At 37.7% G+C, this 16,425-nt stretch overlaps 2 protein-coding genes and 1 non-coding gene across 13 annotated transcripts in view; 1 reads left to right on the top strand and 2 right to left on the bottom strand.

Annotated features, from left to right (window-relative positions):
- The first annotated feature begins 288 nt into the window (after positions 1–288).
- Positions 289–2,437, top strand: LOC121165032 (prolyl-tRNA synthetase associated domain-containing protein 1). The gene is made up of 2 exons (XM_040993449.1): positions 289–418; positions 1,979–2,437. The coding sequence occupies exons 1-2, from the start codon at positions 335–337 to the stop codon at positions 2,414–2,416; spliced, it is 522 nt and encodes a 173-aa protein (XP_040849383.1). The 5' UTR covers positions 289–334; the 3' UTR covers positions 2,417–2,437.
- An 828-nt stretch (positions 2,438–3,265) lies between these two features.
- CCDC88A (coiled-coil domain containing 88A) overlaps positions 3,266–16,425 on the bottom strand; it is a 132,329-nt gene continuing 119,169 nt past the window's right edge. For 4 of the 11 annotated variants that reach the window (XM_040993437.1, XM_040993441.1, XM_040993442.1 and 1 more), the window contains 3 exons: positions 15,175–15,255; positions 12,573–12,841; positions 9,902–12,055 (listed from right to left, as the gene is read on the bottom strand). In XM_040993437.1, coding sequence (XP_040849371.1) covers positions 11,102–12,055; positions 12,573–12,841; positions 15,175–15,255 — 1,304 coding nt within the window. In that variant the 3' untranslated portion in view covers positions 9,902–11,101. Of the gene's footprint in view, positions 8,379–9,901; positions 12,056–12,572; positions 12,842–15,174; positions 15,256–16,425 lie in introns of those variants that run through there. The other 7 variants (XM_040993443.1, XM_040993447.1, XM_040993445.1 and 4 more) reach the window with 4 other exon arrangements.
- On the bottom strand, positions 9,557–9,658 carry LOC121165464. The gene has a single exon (XR_005885251.1). It is a non-coding gene; the product is annotated as a U6 spliceosomal RNA (small nuclear RNA).

Genomic DNA, 16,425 nt, shown 5'->3' with positions numbered 1-16,425 from the left:
TGCCTTACTCCCAGCACGCTCCCATCCCTGTACGCTGCTGAGTGGTTCAGGTGCCTTACTCCCAGCACGCTCCCATCCCTGTACGCTGCTGAGTGGTTCAGGTGCCTTACTCCCAGCACGCTCCCATCCCTGTACGCTGCTGAGTGGTTCAGGTGCCTTACTCCCAGCATGCTCCCATCCCTGTACGCTGCGAAGTGGTTCAGGTGCCTTACTCCCGCGGGGAGTCTGGAAAGGACGGGGACGCGCCAGCCTCGGGTTCTGCCTCAGAGTCCCCTCTGCGCAGCCGCGGCAAGCCGCGCCCACCACCCTCGCCGCGCGCCACGACGGCAGCAACATGGCGGGCGCCGACTTGCGAGCGGCTCTGGAGCAGCGACTCCGCGCCCTGGACATCTGCACCGAGGTCGTAGAGCACCCCGAGGTGAGGTCCCCGCCTGACGGGGGGTCACCGCTCGGACGGTGTTCGTACAGGGGAAGAAGGGTCCCCTGCTCCTTACCTCAGGGGTCTGGCGGAAAGGGTGCTGGCAGAGCATTTCCTGGGATCCTAGGGACAGCAGAGATCTCCCCACTGGGCACTGGGACATTATGACTAATTTGTCTCAGGAAGTGATTCTATCTTGAGAGCCAGTGCAACAAGTAGAGGATTTGTGCGTCTTAGAGTGTTGGATGTTACTTTGTCTGCTTGCATGTGCATCCAGTCACCAAAGAGCAGACAGTAACCCGCAGCGGCCACCAGTATTTTGCTGCCTTGGTCAGTTTGATCTCTTGACGTAAAAACCACCACCTTTCCGTACAGGTCGACCCTCTATTCCAACTTTGTTATGGGTAACCTAGGAGGCCGCAGGCCGCGGTGCAAGTCCTTCTCACTCAGGTGTGACTCCCTAATTGAGCCCCTGGGTTCTGCCTGGCCCAGCCCTGGCTGCTGTGGGCATTTAGCCCACGGACCAGCATTTGGGAAAGAGTCTGCCTTTCAAATAAACTACAGCAAAAGTCTTAAAAAAATCGAGTCCTGGTGGTTCCATTTTAGTTCCAGCTAATAATGTGTGTGCGTGGCAAGGGATGGGAAGTATGGGAAGTGACAGATAACCCCAGACCTTGGGCTCCTGAAGCCCTTGTGGGATACCTGGATGTAGTTCCAGGCGTTGCAGCCATTTGGGGAATGAAGCAGATCAGTCTCTCCCTCCACAACTCTGCCTCTCAAATGTTTTATAGCTTTTTTTTTTCCACTTGAAAAGGCAGTTTTATATAGAGAAGAGAAGGATCTTCATCCACTGGTTCACTCCCCAAATGGCTGCAAAGGTTGAGGCTGAGCCGCTCATTCAGAGCCAGGAGCTTCTTGCTAGCCCCTCATGCAGGTGCAGGTTCCCAGGGCTTCGGCCCATCTTCCACTGCTTTTCCAGGGCCACAAGCAAGCAGGGAGTCGGATCACAAGTGGAGCAGCTGGGACACCAGTCAACACCCATATGGGATACCAATGCTCGGAGGTGGAGGATTAGCCAGTTCGACCAATGTGCTGGCTCCTCTAATAAATTTTTTATTAAAATAATCCTTGCCTTTACAGAACCAGATTTTGTGATCTCTATTCCACATGGACATTACCCCGCCCCTCCTTAAACTGTGCACAGTCCAGGGTATTTGGAGAGGAAATTGTTACCAGTTTGGATGCAATGGAATACTGGATGTAAAGGAACAGGAGTGGAAGGCTGCTAATTTTCATTACTGTAAATCTAAAGTTAAAAACAAAAGATTCTTAGGCATATGAGGGCATGGCGACCACAGTAAAAATTGGCCCAAGAAAACTGCTTGAAGTAGCCATACATGAGTGACTGAAATAGTAATGGCTTATACTGTATAGTAGGACAGACTTCTGCTTGTGAAATTCAGGGCAGTAAGTACTGTTTTTCACCCAGCAAGAAAAACACATGTATATACTTTGTGTTAGTTTATTTTTTAAACTTTTACTTATGTAATTTTTTTATAGGTGTTTACAGTTGAAGAAATGATGCCGCATGTCCAACATTTGAAAGGAGCACATAGTAAGAACTTATTTCTTAAAGATAAAAAGAAAAAAAGCCATTGGTTGGTGACAGTTCTTCATGACAGACAAATTAATTTAAATGACCTTGCCAAGCAGTTGGGTGTCGGAAGTGGAAATCTACGGTTTGCTGATGAAGTGGCAATGCTAGAAAAACTGAAAGTTGGCCAAGGTTGTGCCACACCTCTGGCACTCTTCTGTGATGATGGAGATGTGAAGTTTGTTCTGGATTCTGCTTTTCTGGAAGGTGGACATGAAAAAGTCTATTTCCACCCAATGACCAATGCTGCTACCATGGGATTAAGCCCTGAAGATTTTCTCACGTTTGTGAAGAATACAGGACATGATCCCATAATATTAAACTTTGAAAAAAAATTAGGGTAACTTTGGAATAAATTTATTTCTGAAAACTTTTTTACTTGTAATTTATAGAAAAAAAAAAAGTAAGGTGCAAGGAGTAGTACTCTTAGGTTTGGTGAGTGATGAAATAACTTAAAAGGTCATTTCCTACTGAAAGCTTTTACTTTTGGTGTGTCACAGCATGTTATGCAGCTGCCTCTGATACACCCCCATCTGAGTGCTGGCCGTTGTGCTTTCAGCTCAGCTCCCTGCTAGTACCCTGGGAAAGCCACAGCTGATGGGTCCAGCACTTGGGCCTTTGCCACCTGGGGCAGACTTGGGGCAGTCTGGACTCCTGCCTTCAGACTGGCTCAGCCTCATGTGTTGGGGTCATCTGGTGAGAACCAGCAGATGGAAGATCTCTGTTGCTCTGTCACTTTCCCTTTGAAATGGCTTTCTTTAAAGATGTACTGAGGTACTTATGGTTAGTCACTGGTTCTGTTCCCTGTTTCCTATAACAAATACTCAAAAATGCCTTCAACAATTAAGGATACTTCTAAGAATAACTGGCTTAAGTATTTAGGAGTTTATTATACTTGGGGAGAAAAACAACGTACAAAACAGTATGTATAGAATTATACATGATAGTGTACATTATACAGTTGAAAAATTGAAAACAAATATAGCAATGTATGTTTATTTTTGGGAAATGAAGATTAAGGAGTAAAAACTCCCCAGCAAGATAATACAAGCAATCATGGGGCCATAGGTCAACACTTGCCACTGTTGGGCATTTGTTGTTAAACCGTTGTTGGTTTTTATTTTATTCCCTGTGAAAAATATATCTTTACAAAGTTTAAATCTAGAAAAACTGGAGATGAAAAATGTTGTGTCACAATCATACTATTAAAATTACATTTTGAAACTCACTAGCAGATATACATTATTATGCCATTAAAATGAACAGTCTTTGTTCAGAAGTTAGAAACGTGAACTCACGCGTACAACTTTCTTCTCTCTAGGCTAGTTTATTATCCTGTTTCTGGTATGACTGACTGCACTCAGTCCCTTTCAATTATGGTATCTGAAACAGTAATGTGGAGTCTTCAAAAAGGTGATAATTAAGAAACTAGTGAAATAGGACATTTTTCCACCTTACTCCAATTCAAACAAAATCTTCATTAATTGAAAATCTGACAGAAGCTGAAGAGTCCTTTAGAGGTGTTGAAAATTCTCATTTTACTTTAGTACAGTCATATGAAGTATTAATGGAGAAGAATCCTCTTTTCCTAGTTGGTAAAAAAAATAATTGCCATACTGGAGTAATACAGCTAATACTTTATCCTAAGATTCCATGTTCAGTTTTAGCTACTCTGTTGTATAAGGCAATTCTAGATGGCTTTGCTAATAAAATACAGGATTACAGTTACAGAAATCAGGACTTTGCATCTCTGGTCTAACTATTGGTATAAAGATATCTGGAATGATTTTTCTCAAAGATGTATTACCAGTTACCTCCTCAGTCTTCATGTGAACAGTCTATTTTACCAGTTCTCTCTAATCTGTGGTTTTTACCTTCTGTCATTTAAGTTACCCAGAATAAGCTCATTCTGAAAATAAGTGAGAAATGCCAGAAATAAACAACTGAAAAAGTTTGTACTGAATAGTGATGAAATCTCATACCAGCCTACTCTTTCCCTCTTAGAAGGTAAATCATCCATGTTCAGATCTGTTGCATACACCACCTGTTAACCACTCAACCATCCTGCTTATTAAATGAGCTATCCTTTGGTAATGCCTCTGTTCCAATCACTACAGTGGCATAATGCTGTGTCAGCAATTTACCTCTTCCTCCCATCATGTGTGCACTGTCTCTCCTTGTCACCAGAAGGGTGAGTACTGTACAGCAGGATATTTTGAGATCACATTATAGAACTTATACTTGTTAATTTTTATTAGCTGCTATTAATCTTCTGTGCCTAATTGATATTTTATACTTCAACATAGATATGTATGTACAGGAAAAGACAGTGGGCCCTGGGTTCAGTACTGTCTGTGATTTCAGGCCTCCACTAGGGGTCGCTGTAGAACACTCAGAACAGCCGAGTGAATAATGCCTTTGGGAGTATCAGATTCTCTACCTCGAAAATTTAACATTCACTTCAAAGTGATCCGAATAAATTAATCTGAGCAACATTATAGGTTGTATTTGAAAATAATTCTCCAGAGCAATGGGAAAGGAATGAAGGAATAACACTTGGCTAAGAGCACATTGTGATTTTTAAATGATTACTAACCACTTGATATAAAAATCACTTATTTGTTTTATTTCTTTTTATATCAGTATGATAAATGGATGTTAATCCAACATAATTTTTTGAGAAACAAAGTAAAAACTAAAATGGAAAGACAATGTTTTAGGAAGAAATCAACCAACCAACGTTGTCTCTTGTCAGATGTTAAAGACTCCTATGGCTGGTATTAGGTATTGCTAAGTAAGAAAGACTTTGCCATTCAACTCCAAAACCCTCATTTGCATTAATCTTAAAGGAAATGTTACAGTTTAGATAATTGATCTAATATTTACTAACAGCTGTAAGTACAACAGTAAAACAATGAGAAAAGAGAACCCTTAGCAGAACACAAAAATAATATTTAAAATTAGGTTTTGTTAAAGGGTATTAGAAGTGCAACATTATCCATAAGCATTCCTGTTAAGGCATTTTCATTGTCCAGATATCTCAATATGTATAGCAACGGTTATACTATAAAAGGGGCTCCTTTTGTATTATTCATTCAAGACTTAAAAAAAAATACATCTCAGAACTAAATATAGCTGAAAGAAAAAGCAACAATTCACCACTTTTTCATAAAAGGCAATTTAAAATACAAAGGTGAGCAAACATTACTCCCCACTGCAGTTGTAGATTTGATGCAGTGCAGGCTGTAGTGCTTCACTGTGGGGTGGTTGTAATTCCAAGATGTACACAGTGGTTTTTAAATAGGCCGTTACTGTGCCTTTCATGAAAGGTGCTACATATGAACCTGTTTTGAGAACTCTTTGGTAACCATCAATTCAAACAGTTATACCAATCCATTTCCAAATGGCCAGATAGTTAGGCGCACTAACAGAGACATGGACTGAACAATTACCTTGCGTATCTAATTCTTGAGTTTCCTTGATGTTTAGAATTCAGATATTAAAAGTATGTAAGGAAAGTGGCATGTTTCCAGCTGGTTTCACTATAATTGTTTGGTACAAACACATAAAGGAAAAGTGGCTCTGACAAAGCTTGCTTATGAAATTATCTTAAAGTAAAATATTCACATGGTTGTTATCTAATTCTATCTTGAAAAAGAGGATCGAGAGAATCAGTACTCTTGCAGTCCTGACTTGTCTCTTCTTGGATTCAAATAATTCTATGTGGAGTTAATACTTCACAGGCTATCATTAATCATTTTCTAATTGAAGCTGTAACATGCTACTTAACAGGTTCTCTTATCGTGTCCTGGACAGACAGCTCAAGCTGTGACAGAAAGCATTCACCCTCAATGGACCACCTCATTACATTTCAACTTTCAGGAATTAGCCTGGGACACGTCCTAGTTGTGCAAATTAGATGCTAGTTAATATAAATCTAACTTACCACATAACTGTACTTAGTTAAAACATAATTTCTACATTTATTTTCAATTTATCTACCTTAAAATGAATTTACAGTTTTTACATGCAAGTTTCTCTAGATTGCCATTGATACTCACTGCCGATTTGATACTTGAGAATCAGGGAGCCATGATGTAAAAGATATTTCAAAGTTTAGAGAACAGATTTTTAATATTTCTGTTATCCAATATTTGTAGTATAGCAAGAATCCTTTGTATTTACAATTATATAGCACCTTTCATCTAACAGTTTTAAGGTGATTTAACTTTACAGCATTACTTGGTGGCAAAACTTGTTACTCATGGCACTGAGTTAAATTCAAGTTCTCTAACTTCCATTTCAACTTGTGGTCAACTGATCATGCTGCTTTCTATTTTTTTTATTGATGGCCTTTCCAAAGATCAACATGAAAACAGTAACACTGCTCCTGGCCTAGAGAGAGGGAGAGAGACAGACACACACACAGACGCACACACACACAGCAAGCCTGACTTTTTCTGATGGCTACCAGGTTAGTGATGAAACTCACCACTTATAAATAACATATAACGAAAAATGGAATTAATCCAAAAACTTCTCTGGAGCTGGTAATGAGAGCCTAAGAAGTGCAATGTTAAAATTTAGAAAAGTTAGTATTTCCTCATTTTAGGCCTTAAAGATTATTCATGTTAAATAATGAAGTTGCATTAATAAGTATCAGTGCATTTTTTGCCTTTCATAAGAAAATAAAACTGTGATATAAAATTGAAAATACTAAAAAATTGATGTTTCTACTTTCTTGTGCTTCTTCCAAATGTTTAAGGTAATAAATGCATACAAATATTTCAAAAGTACCAATAGCAGTTATCAACTTTAATATTATTATAAGACAAAAACAAAATTTTTATGATAACCTTAATAGTAAATGAGTTCCTGGCAAAATTCAGATTATAGTAAATTATTTACATTATTTTTGCCATAAGAAAACTTCTTAAGCAACAGTCAGCTCTCAAGTAAAAAAAAATCAAATACATAAATGGGTTAAAACATAACAGCTTTATCTTGGGAATGTTATTTGCTGAAAAATAATCTTACTAAAAAAAGTTTCAGAAAACACTTTACCTTAGGCTCATGTATGAATGCTTAGTGTTGTTTGATGGGGAATATGGAAAGATTAATATCTGTAAGTTTGTATAACTCCTATCTCATTGATTTCCCAGATTTACCTTATAATCTGTGCATCAAAATAACTGGCTTAAAAAGAAACTAGCAACACATGCAGTCTGTTAACCAAATAAGGCTCTGACATGCCAAACAATTTTCTCTGTATCTTGATATATAGTACATTCCACAAAATACTACAGCATTTAATTTAGATTTACACAACTAAATATAAATGGCTAAATTTTGGCTAATCTTTAGCGGAAGCATTAAGCAAACATGGATAATTGATAAACAAATGATGAAAGAAGCAGATTGTTCTTGGAGTACTTCTTGAAACATTTAAAACACATGGTCCTTAGCGAGAGAATGTCCTTTATTCAGTAGATCTTAATAGAACAATGTATAATAAAGTCCTAAAACCTTCTAAGAATTCTGGCAGTTGAATCCAGTAGTGCTCCTTGATTCAAGGAAGGAATGAAGGTTTGTATTTCTTGCCTGATCTATTCACGAAGAATTAAGTCTCAAAGATTTTTTTAATAAAATGATTCTATAGTTGCTAGGTGTCTTGTTACTTCAGAATTAAAGGCTTCACACTGAGAAACTGAAGGACACTTTTCTCTCTGTATTTAGTTGGAAGGCAGAAAGAAGAAAGAAAATGTAAGACTGAAGATAGATATAAAATACAGAGCAGCCACTATAAGAACAGCATGCATCAAGTATTTCTATAGGAATGAGAGAGTGACAGAAAATCAGAATTTTTCTTTGAGTGACTCTTAGTTTATTTTCAACAGTTCTCAAGATAATTGTGGGGAGCAATACACCACACAAAAAAAGTAATTCCTAAAATATTAATCATTAGTAAAAAATTTTTTTAAACTGGGGGGGAGGAGAGAAAGATATTTAAAATGTTTTTTCCCCCTGTACTAACAGGAAAAAACCTGTGGCAACCATGTAACCATGTTTTCACTAGTAAGAAATTCAACCAGTGAAGCAAGCGATATTCACATCTGTTAATGCAAGATGCACTTGTTCTCATACTTTATTTGGTTAGTTTATATAAATGAGACTGATCTCATTTGCATTTTAAGCAGTAAACTCACCACTTGGCCCACATGTCATGTAGTGGGTAATAGAATTAGGAGCTTTGTTGCTCCCTAGACCTGCTTTTTGAATTTCTGCTTTCTTGTACTTTGTCCACATCTGCAGGAGAAAAGCATTTCATGTTATTTAATCAAAGGTCAACAACACAAGTCATGAAGATAAGAAACTACAGAGTTCTGAGCAGGGCGAGGAGAAGGAATCCAATTGGGAAGCTCATGAATGTGCCAGGCACCTCATTACTTACAAGACTGATTTTCATAGTCATTTTCAAAGATATAAATAAAAAATTTTCAGAAAGCTTAAACAGTTTAAGAAAACCTTTACTGATTAGTTTTACCTTTCAGTATCAGTTATGTTTACATACTTTACTAAGTGTGTGCCATATAGTTTTAAAGTAAAAAGTGACCTTGCATATTGCATACAGCAGCAGAAACATTTAGGATGAAATATCTGTAGTATTAGCTCAGAAACCTAGGGCTGAGGTATATAGTCAAGATATATGACAAATTAGCATTGATTACAGCTAAAAATCACTCTGGTTAGAGGAACCCAGTGCCTAACATATATATTTACAATATCACAAAAATTCTATGGGCATAGTTTCCAGAATCTTAGGCCTGGAATATGTAGAGCTATTTCTGTTTCACTGCTTAGAGAATTAGGGTACTGAATCTTCAATTTTCGAAGTAATCCTCTGGGTAACTGTAGGACCATTCATTGTGATGTTTTAGAGGAAGGAAGTATGGCTGCTCACTTGTGTCAAAGCTGCCTCATTTTCAGCTTTAAAAACAATTTTTTAAAAAGATTTATTTTTATTGGAAAGGCAGATATACTGAGGGGAGACAGAGAGGAAGATCTTCCGTCCCATGATTCACTCCCCAAGCAGCTGCAATGGCTGGAGCTCAACCAATCAGAAGCCTGAAGCCTCTTCTGGGTCTCCCACGCAGGTGCAGGGTCCCAAGGCTTTGGGCCATCCTCAATTGCTTTCCCGGGCCATAAGCAGGGAGCTGGATAGGAAGCAGAGCCGCTGGGATTAGAACTGGCACCCATATGGGATCCAGGTGTATTCAAGGCAAGGACTTTAGCTGCTGCACTGTTGTGGTGGGCCCTTTAAAAACAATTTTTGAGACAATTGTTTCAATTAGAGACTAGTATGTTGGTTTTTAAGAATTTTTGGGAGGGCCTGGCGCAGTGGCCTAGTGTCTAAGGTCCTTGCCTTGAATATGCCAGTACCCCATATCTTGTATAAATGCAAGAGGACAGCTTAATTTTTTTTTTTTAACATGAAATGCTTCACAAATTTGCGTGTCATCCTTGGGCAAGGGTCATGTTAATCTCTATTGTTCCAATTTTAGTGTATGTGCTGCCAAAGTGAGCACAGGCCAGCTTAGTTTAAAAGCATAAAAATGTCATCAAGAATTGTTTGGTCCAATAATAAGAACAAAAATTTAATATAACAAGTATAAGATAATTTCCTTCTCATTTAGAAAGTTTCATTTCAAAATACTCCTTCCAGATACCAGACTAGGTTTCATCATTAATAATGAGAGTGCATCAAAGTCTAAAACATTCTAGAGAGAGAGCTAAGATACACTCCTTCAGAAGTGAATTGTTGAGATTCCCCCCCTAATCTTGAAGATAGGGTTTCCGTGCATTCACTTTAGAAATGCTCTACATACCAGATATCTAAGTTTAAAGTTTATGTCACTGGAGTCAAGAGTTATAAATTATTTCCTCTAATTTTTATAAGTTAAACAGTTTTTATTTTCAGTGCTAAAATTTGTTATACCCAAATATTTATTTGCTTAGGTGGTCATTAAATGTGAATTTTAAATTTTAGCACCAAGTAAAACTTCTAAGGACATACATATGTAACTTAATAATAATTTAATTTTAAATTATATAAACAATTTCTACCACTTTGCAAATTTCCAAACTTGCTACCCTTTTTGAACAGACGTAAAAATACAACTTTCCAACATATTGAATATAATTTTATTGCTCTTTGACACTATAGAAAAAAGACTAGAAAACTGTTATGCTAGCTGCAAGTAAATAAGTCATCTTGAAGATGGCATTTGAGATTTTGTATTATATGAAGGAAAGCACAAGGAAGAAACAATTAGTAATAATTTCCTAGTCTATTTAAATCACATTTATGTTTGACGGTGTCTTGTAGGAATAAAGTTAAATTTGTAAGTATTAACAATGGCTTCAATCTGAGCACATTTTATAAATATGGGCTTTATTAATATATGCTACATGAGGTGTTATTTTGAATTAATGATTTCTTTGAAAGTAAAACATGATAGCATAATTAAACAGCAAAGAGATGGCAGCTTCTCACATACTTTCCTTAGTAATGCACAGAGATGCAATATGAAGTGCACATTTCTGGAAATAAAATAGTGGGATGAACAAGAGTGAGGGAGGATGAGAGAGGAAAGGATTAAAAAACATTCTTTTTTGGGAGCAGTAAAGATAATATGGCTTGGTAATGCAGCATGCAACTATTTTAACATGCTTCTGCATAGCAAAACAACAGACTTATTCAGGCAAAAAAAACGGAAAAAAGAACATGTATGGTTACGATTGCTAATGACATGCTGAAAATATACAATGCAATTAATATTTCATGCAGGCTTTCATTTAGTTACACTTTCATATTTGTAAATACATGCCACTGTGTCCAGCTGAACACTATGCAACCATTTCAAAATAAGAGTGTAAATCTAGCCAAGAAATATTTTCCAACAGCTCCTCAAATCAGATTATAAAAGCACAATGCATATCAATGACATCAATAAATTGTGCAGTTTTGATCATATACAACCATATTCATACCACACAGTTTGATTATCCTCAGAAACCAACAATGCAGCTTCTGCGTCATCAGGATAGAGGCATGCAGGACTGGGAAGGTTATTATCATCTACACAAGACTCTGGGTTACTGCTACGAGGGATCTTATCACAAGATTGTGCATCCTCTTTCCATGCAGTTTTATCCTGATCAGTTACTCTGCTGACTGGTTTGGGAGGCAACCCGCTTATGTTACTTACTAATTCTGTGTTTAGTGATAAAAATGGTTGAGATGAGTGAAACACAGTAAATGATGCTAAACTATCTTTAGCTGATATTCCAAATACATCACTAGGCATATTAATGGTGGTAAAAGTTTGGCTTGTTCTTGAGTTTCCAGCCTGAGCATGTGGAGACTCAGGCTTATCTACAGCTGAATCACTTTGTATATGAGAACCTATATTTGTCGGACCACAAAGCGCGTGAGAGGACCACTGGTGCAAACGGTACTCACTATGTGCTGCAGTGCTGTTGATATCAGCAGTGGATGATGGTGCATCAACTGACACAGGCAATCTACTGTCCTTGGTCAAAAAATCATGGATGCTCGTCCTTCGTGTAGTTCCTTCAGCAGTAGAGATCACACTGCTTGCACGAGGTAAAGTGGCATAAGGATTATTATCTTTTGATTGTCGTGACATAGAAGTTTCTTTTACTAATTTTTTTTTCCCTTGAGTGCCTGGTGTAGGCTTTCCTGCAGAACTAATGAAGCAGCTATCTTCAGTCTTTCGAGCAACAGGTCTCAAAAACTCGGGTTTAGTTGTCCGTCTGTCAAAGAAGTCTCCCGGGGCCTTTCCACTTACTGACCTGGCCAAGCCACAGCTAACTGGCTTGTCTTTTCCCAAAAAGTCAGAAGAGACAGATAAACTTTTCATTACTTCATCTAAAAGATTCTCTTGACTTGAGGACTTTATCTGTTTAAAAAAAAATCATAGCATATGAGCGAATAAAGCCTTGTATTTACTTTTCCAATATATTACATTATATAACAAAGTTGCTATTATCCCCTGACAGTCTTTAACTGGAAAACATAAGTTCAGTCATAGAAATTCAGCTGGGGCCACCACTATGGTGCGGTAGATTAAGCTGCTTCTTCAAGGCAAGCATCCTGTAATGGAATGCTGGTTCCAGTCCTAGCTGCCCTACCTCCAATTCAGTTCCCTGCTGATGCATTTGGGAAAGCAGAAGTTGGCCCAACTACATGGGCCCCTGCCACTTACATGGAAGATTAGGCTGGAATTCAAGGCTCTAGGCTTTAGCCCGGCACAGACTCAGAATATGCAGCCTTTTGGAGAATGAACCCAGCAGATAAAAAAGAACTCTTTCTTTTTCCCTTTGCTGTTTAATTAATCGAATTCTTAAAAAAAAAAAAACAAAAAAGGAAATGTAATTATGTTCAGTTAAATCAAAGTCACTACAGATAAAACTAACCTGTATTGAGGTAAGCTTGTTGCTTTCTTCCAAAAACTGCTGTAGAGTAACCACTTCACTTCCAGGGGAACCAGCTTTGATCTTGTGATACGCTCGTCCTTCTGCTGTTTCAGGCATTTTGTGTTGGAGCACTGGACTTGATCTGGTTTGTCTTTTCAAGTACTGGATTGGACTGCTACCACTGCTGGACCAAGTCTCATGATCATGAAGCAGGCTAAACTCTCCACTGCTGTGGCTTTGTGGCCTGCTTTGGTTATTAACGGCACCTGCTTTTGGAGTAAACGGTGTATTCAGACTTCAATAACAGATATGAAATTGCTACCACAGAAGCAGTAACATTTGTTGACTGGGTTATCCGTCTATGCATAGCATACTCCATCTCCATTTTCAAGCTTTATTTACAAATGCTTGGTAGAGTGTATTACAATTATCTGCCATAGCTAGCTTCCTTAATTTGTCAAAATGACAAATATTCTAAGTTCCACAAGGGCAAAACTGCCTTACCACATTCAGAAACTCATATAAACCAAGTACTCAATACATGTGATGAGTAAATAAATGAGACTCATACAGTTTTAGCACTCAGATTCTAATAACTAAATTATCTCACAAATTAGTGTAATTATATTATCATTAAATTATTTCAGAACTTTAAAGATTGAAGACTGTCCTAAAAATTCCAATTATTTGTCTCTTTATTAAGTCCAAATAACTTATTTGAAGATATCTATGTTCATCCTTAAGGAATCATTTAAAATTTTTTAAAACTGTAAATAATCAAATATGTGGTACTTTACCTTAATGCCTGAATCATTTGCTTATTTCTGCTTTTAATGTTGGGAACAGAGGTTGGGCAATTATATAAAATGGAAAGTAGCTGGTTTTGGAATAAAATTCCCCATGATCCAGGCCATTCTAAGAGCTTGGGCTCATTTTGTTTGTTAGCTTTTAATTAAAAGTTTGTTACTGGGACCACTATTGTGGCACAGTGAGGAAAGTTGTGTTCTGTGATGCTAGCATCCCAATGTGGGTGCTAGTTCATGTCCTGCTTGCTCTACTTCCAATCTAGCTCTCTGCTCATGGTCTAGGAGAGCACTGGGGGATGGCCCAGATGCTTGAGCCCATGTGGCCTACATGGGAGACCTGGATGAAGCTACTGGCTGCAGGCTTTTGCCTAGTCTAGCCCTAGCCATTAAGGCTACCTGGGACATGAACCAGCAGATGGAAGATTCTCTCATTCACTTGCTCTATGACTTTCAAATAAATAAATAAATAAACTGTAAAAAATCCTTTGATTAATATGTAATACTTTGTACATGGAATAAATGAAATAATCTGACACAGTTACCAAACCAAGATAATCAGCCTTTCTTTTCAATTTGGAGCCGACCAGTTCTTCTCCTCCAGTTCTCTATACAGTTCATAAAACAGTCTGCAGCACAAAATAGCAGCACTTGTTCTTTGAATGTGTTTTGATAACTGTTACCTGATGTCCTTCTACTCCTTTTCCCGCTATTCAGTTTGACAAATAGCAAATTATACAGTATAACAATACAGAACAAGTAATTTTCCATGATTTCCTAATCACAAGTGGGTCATGAAAGAATATGCCCCCTGTTACATTACCTCCATATTATAACTTATGGTGAAAATCCTGAAAATCCTTTCTTCTAACTTCCCTTCCCCCTTTTAAAAGCATAGTATATTCTCTACAGCCACCCTGCTGGGCAACAGAACATCCGAACTACTTTTTTCTATCTAACTATAACAGTTTCCACTATTCTTTCTCTAAAATTTTTTCTGTTGGATATAAAAATTGTGATTATAAGAATGAAAAGATGAACCTTTCTCAAAATCAGATATTTCAGATCACTGCAACAGAGTATTAATGATAGTTACAAATGAGACAAAATAATTTTATAATAAAAAAAATCAGAGTAGAAGATATATTAATTATAATTTTATAACTGTGGATTACCAAGAATAACTAACAGTTGGTTTAAACAATTCTAGAATCTGTGTAGGCATTAAAGTTTCCAGATAGTTATATAAAAACCTCACCTTGGAATGCTTACTTAAAAATTCAGGAAAATAAACTTTGAAATCATTTGTGTGGAGCTATATGCATCCATGAAGCTCTTGTTCAACACACATACACATATGCAATTGCTTTTTTTCTTTATTGATTACATTGTATTATGAGACTGCAATTGCTTCTTAAATAAATATGCTTCCTCTTACTTTTTGGATAAATTAAGTATTTCTAAATTGTAAGCAATGTCTAATCAATGAACATGCAAGAGAAAATCAATGACAAGTATTTTCATGTTAAAGACAAAAAGTAAAATAAGGACATAATTTTAAAATATTAAGACTGCTGTATCTGTGATTATGAAAAATGACACCAAAATAACTGCTCCTGTTTTTACATTTATATACATTGAAATACATTTGTATTACAATGTAAGAGCTATAAGTGTTCAAAATCCTGTTTCAAGCACAGACTGATGTGGATTTCATACCTTACCCCCAAAACTTCATCCATCTCTCAATTATACACAATGAAAATGGATGAACATTAATAAATTGACCTACAGCATACCTTTGACTTCATGTAGTGAAGCGTTATTATTGCTATTGCTAGTGGATGTTCTGCCACTATCAAGGCTGGCTGGTCTTGAAGCTAAATGAAAAAATCAGGAGACAGTGTGATAAAATCCCAGCTGATGACATTGAATTTTACATTCTGATGATAGAATGCTTTGAGGAAGCAATCATGCACACTTTCACAGGCTGAGCATGCCCACAGGGAGTTAAATCTAACACATTAAGAAAGCAAAAGCATTCTAGTTAGTTCAGTAAGAGACAGGACAAGTCAGAAACAACAGTTGAGAGTCAAATAACAAGAGAATAGATGGAGTGCACAATGAATTTGAAAACGATTTCTAGCTAGATACCAGGACCAGAACTGTTCAGTTGAATAGAATGATTAATTCTCCAAGTCTACAGAAAGTGCTGATATGAGGCACTAGAGGTGATAGAGGTACTACAAGGAGGGGAACATGAACAGCTATCCGCTCAAGGGAAACAACAGTACAATTTACACTATCTTATGTTATTTCTTAAAGCTCTTCTTATAAATAAAAAGCATTTTAACATATTATCTACAGGTTATTAATAATTGAGTTTGATGCTACATGATTTTCCAGATAGAAATTTAAAAATTGTTAAGATATTGCAGGGGTCCGGCGCAATGGCGCAAGTGCTTAAGGTCCTTGCCTTGCACGCCCCGGGATCCCATACAGGCGCTGGTTCTAATCCCAGAAGCCCCGCTTCCTATCCAGCTCCCTGCCTGTGGCCCCGGAAAGCAGTCGAGGACGGCCCAAAGCTTTGGGACCCTGCACCCACGTGGGAGACCCGGAAGAGGCTCCTGGCTTTGGATCGGCATAGCATCGACCCTTGCGCTCACTTGGGGAGTGAATCATTGGACGGAAGATCTTCCTCTCTGTCTCCCCTCTCTGTATATCTGCCTTTCCAATAAAAATTTAAAAAATAAATAAATCAATCTTAAAAAAAAGAAGATATTGCAGAAAATTTTATTTCTTAAAGTTCATTCTTCAGGATTAAAAAATATATATATTTATCACTTGGAAGGCAGAGTTAGAGAGGGAGAGACAGACAAAGGATCTCCCCACCGCTAATTTATTCCCTAGATGGCTACAATGACTGGGGCTAGGCCAAGACAAAGCCAGGAACCTGAAGCTTATTCCAGGTCTCCCATGTAGGTGGCAGTGGGAAAAGTATGTGGGCCATTTTCTTCTGCCTTCCCAGGCCCATTAGCAGGGAGTTGGAT

The sequence above is a fragment of the Ochotona curzoniae genome, unplaced genomic scaffold, assembly GCF_017591425.1.
Source record: "Ochotona curzoniae isolate NIBS_2020 unplaced genomic scaffold, NIBS_Ocur_1.0 contig_883, whole genome shotgun sequence".
NCBI lineage: Eukaryota > Metazoa > Chordata > Mammalia > Lagomorpha > Ochotonidae > Ochotona > Ochotona curzoniae.
The sequence above is the reverse complement of the archived record's forward strand: the minus strand, read 5'-3'. Positions and strand labels throughout refer to the sequence as shown.

Bases quoted from the DNA above. Each gene is read 5' to 3' on its own strand.
- LOC121165032 (XM_040993449.1), top strand. From the start codon at position 335: ATGGCGGGCGCCGACTTGCGAGCGGCTCTGGAGCAGCGACTCCGCGCC. The intron at 419-1,978 runs GTGAGGTCCCCG...ATTTTTTTATAG, and splicing joins AGGTCGTAGAGCACCCCGAG to GTGTTTACAGTTGAAGAAAT.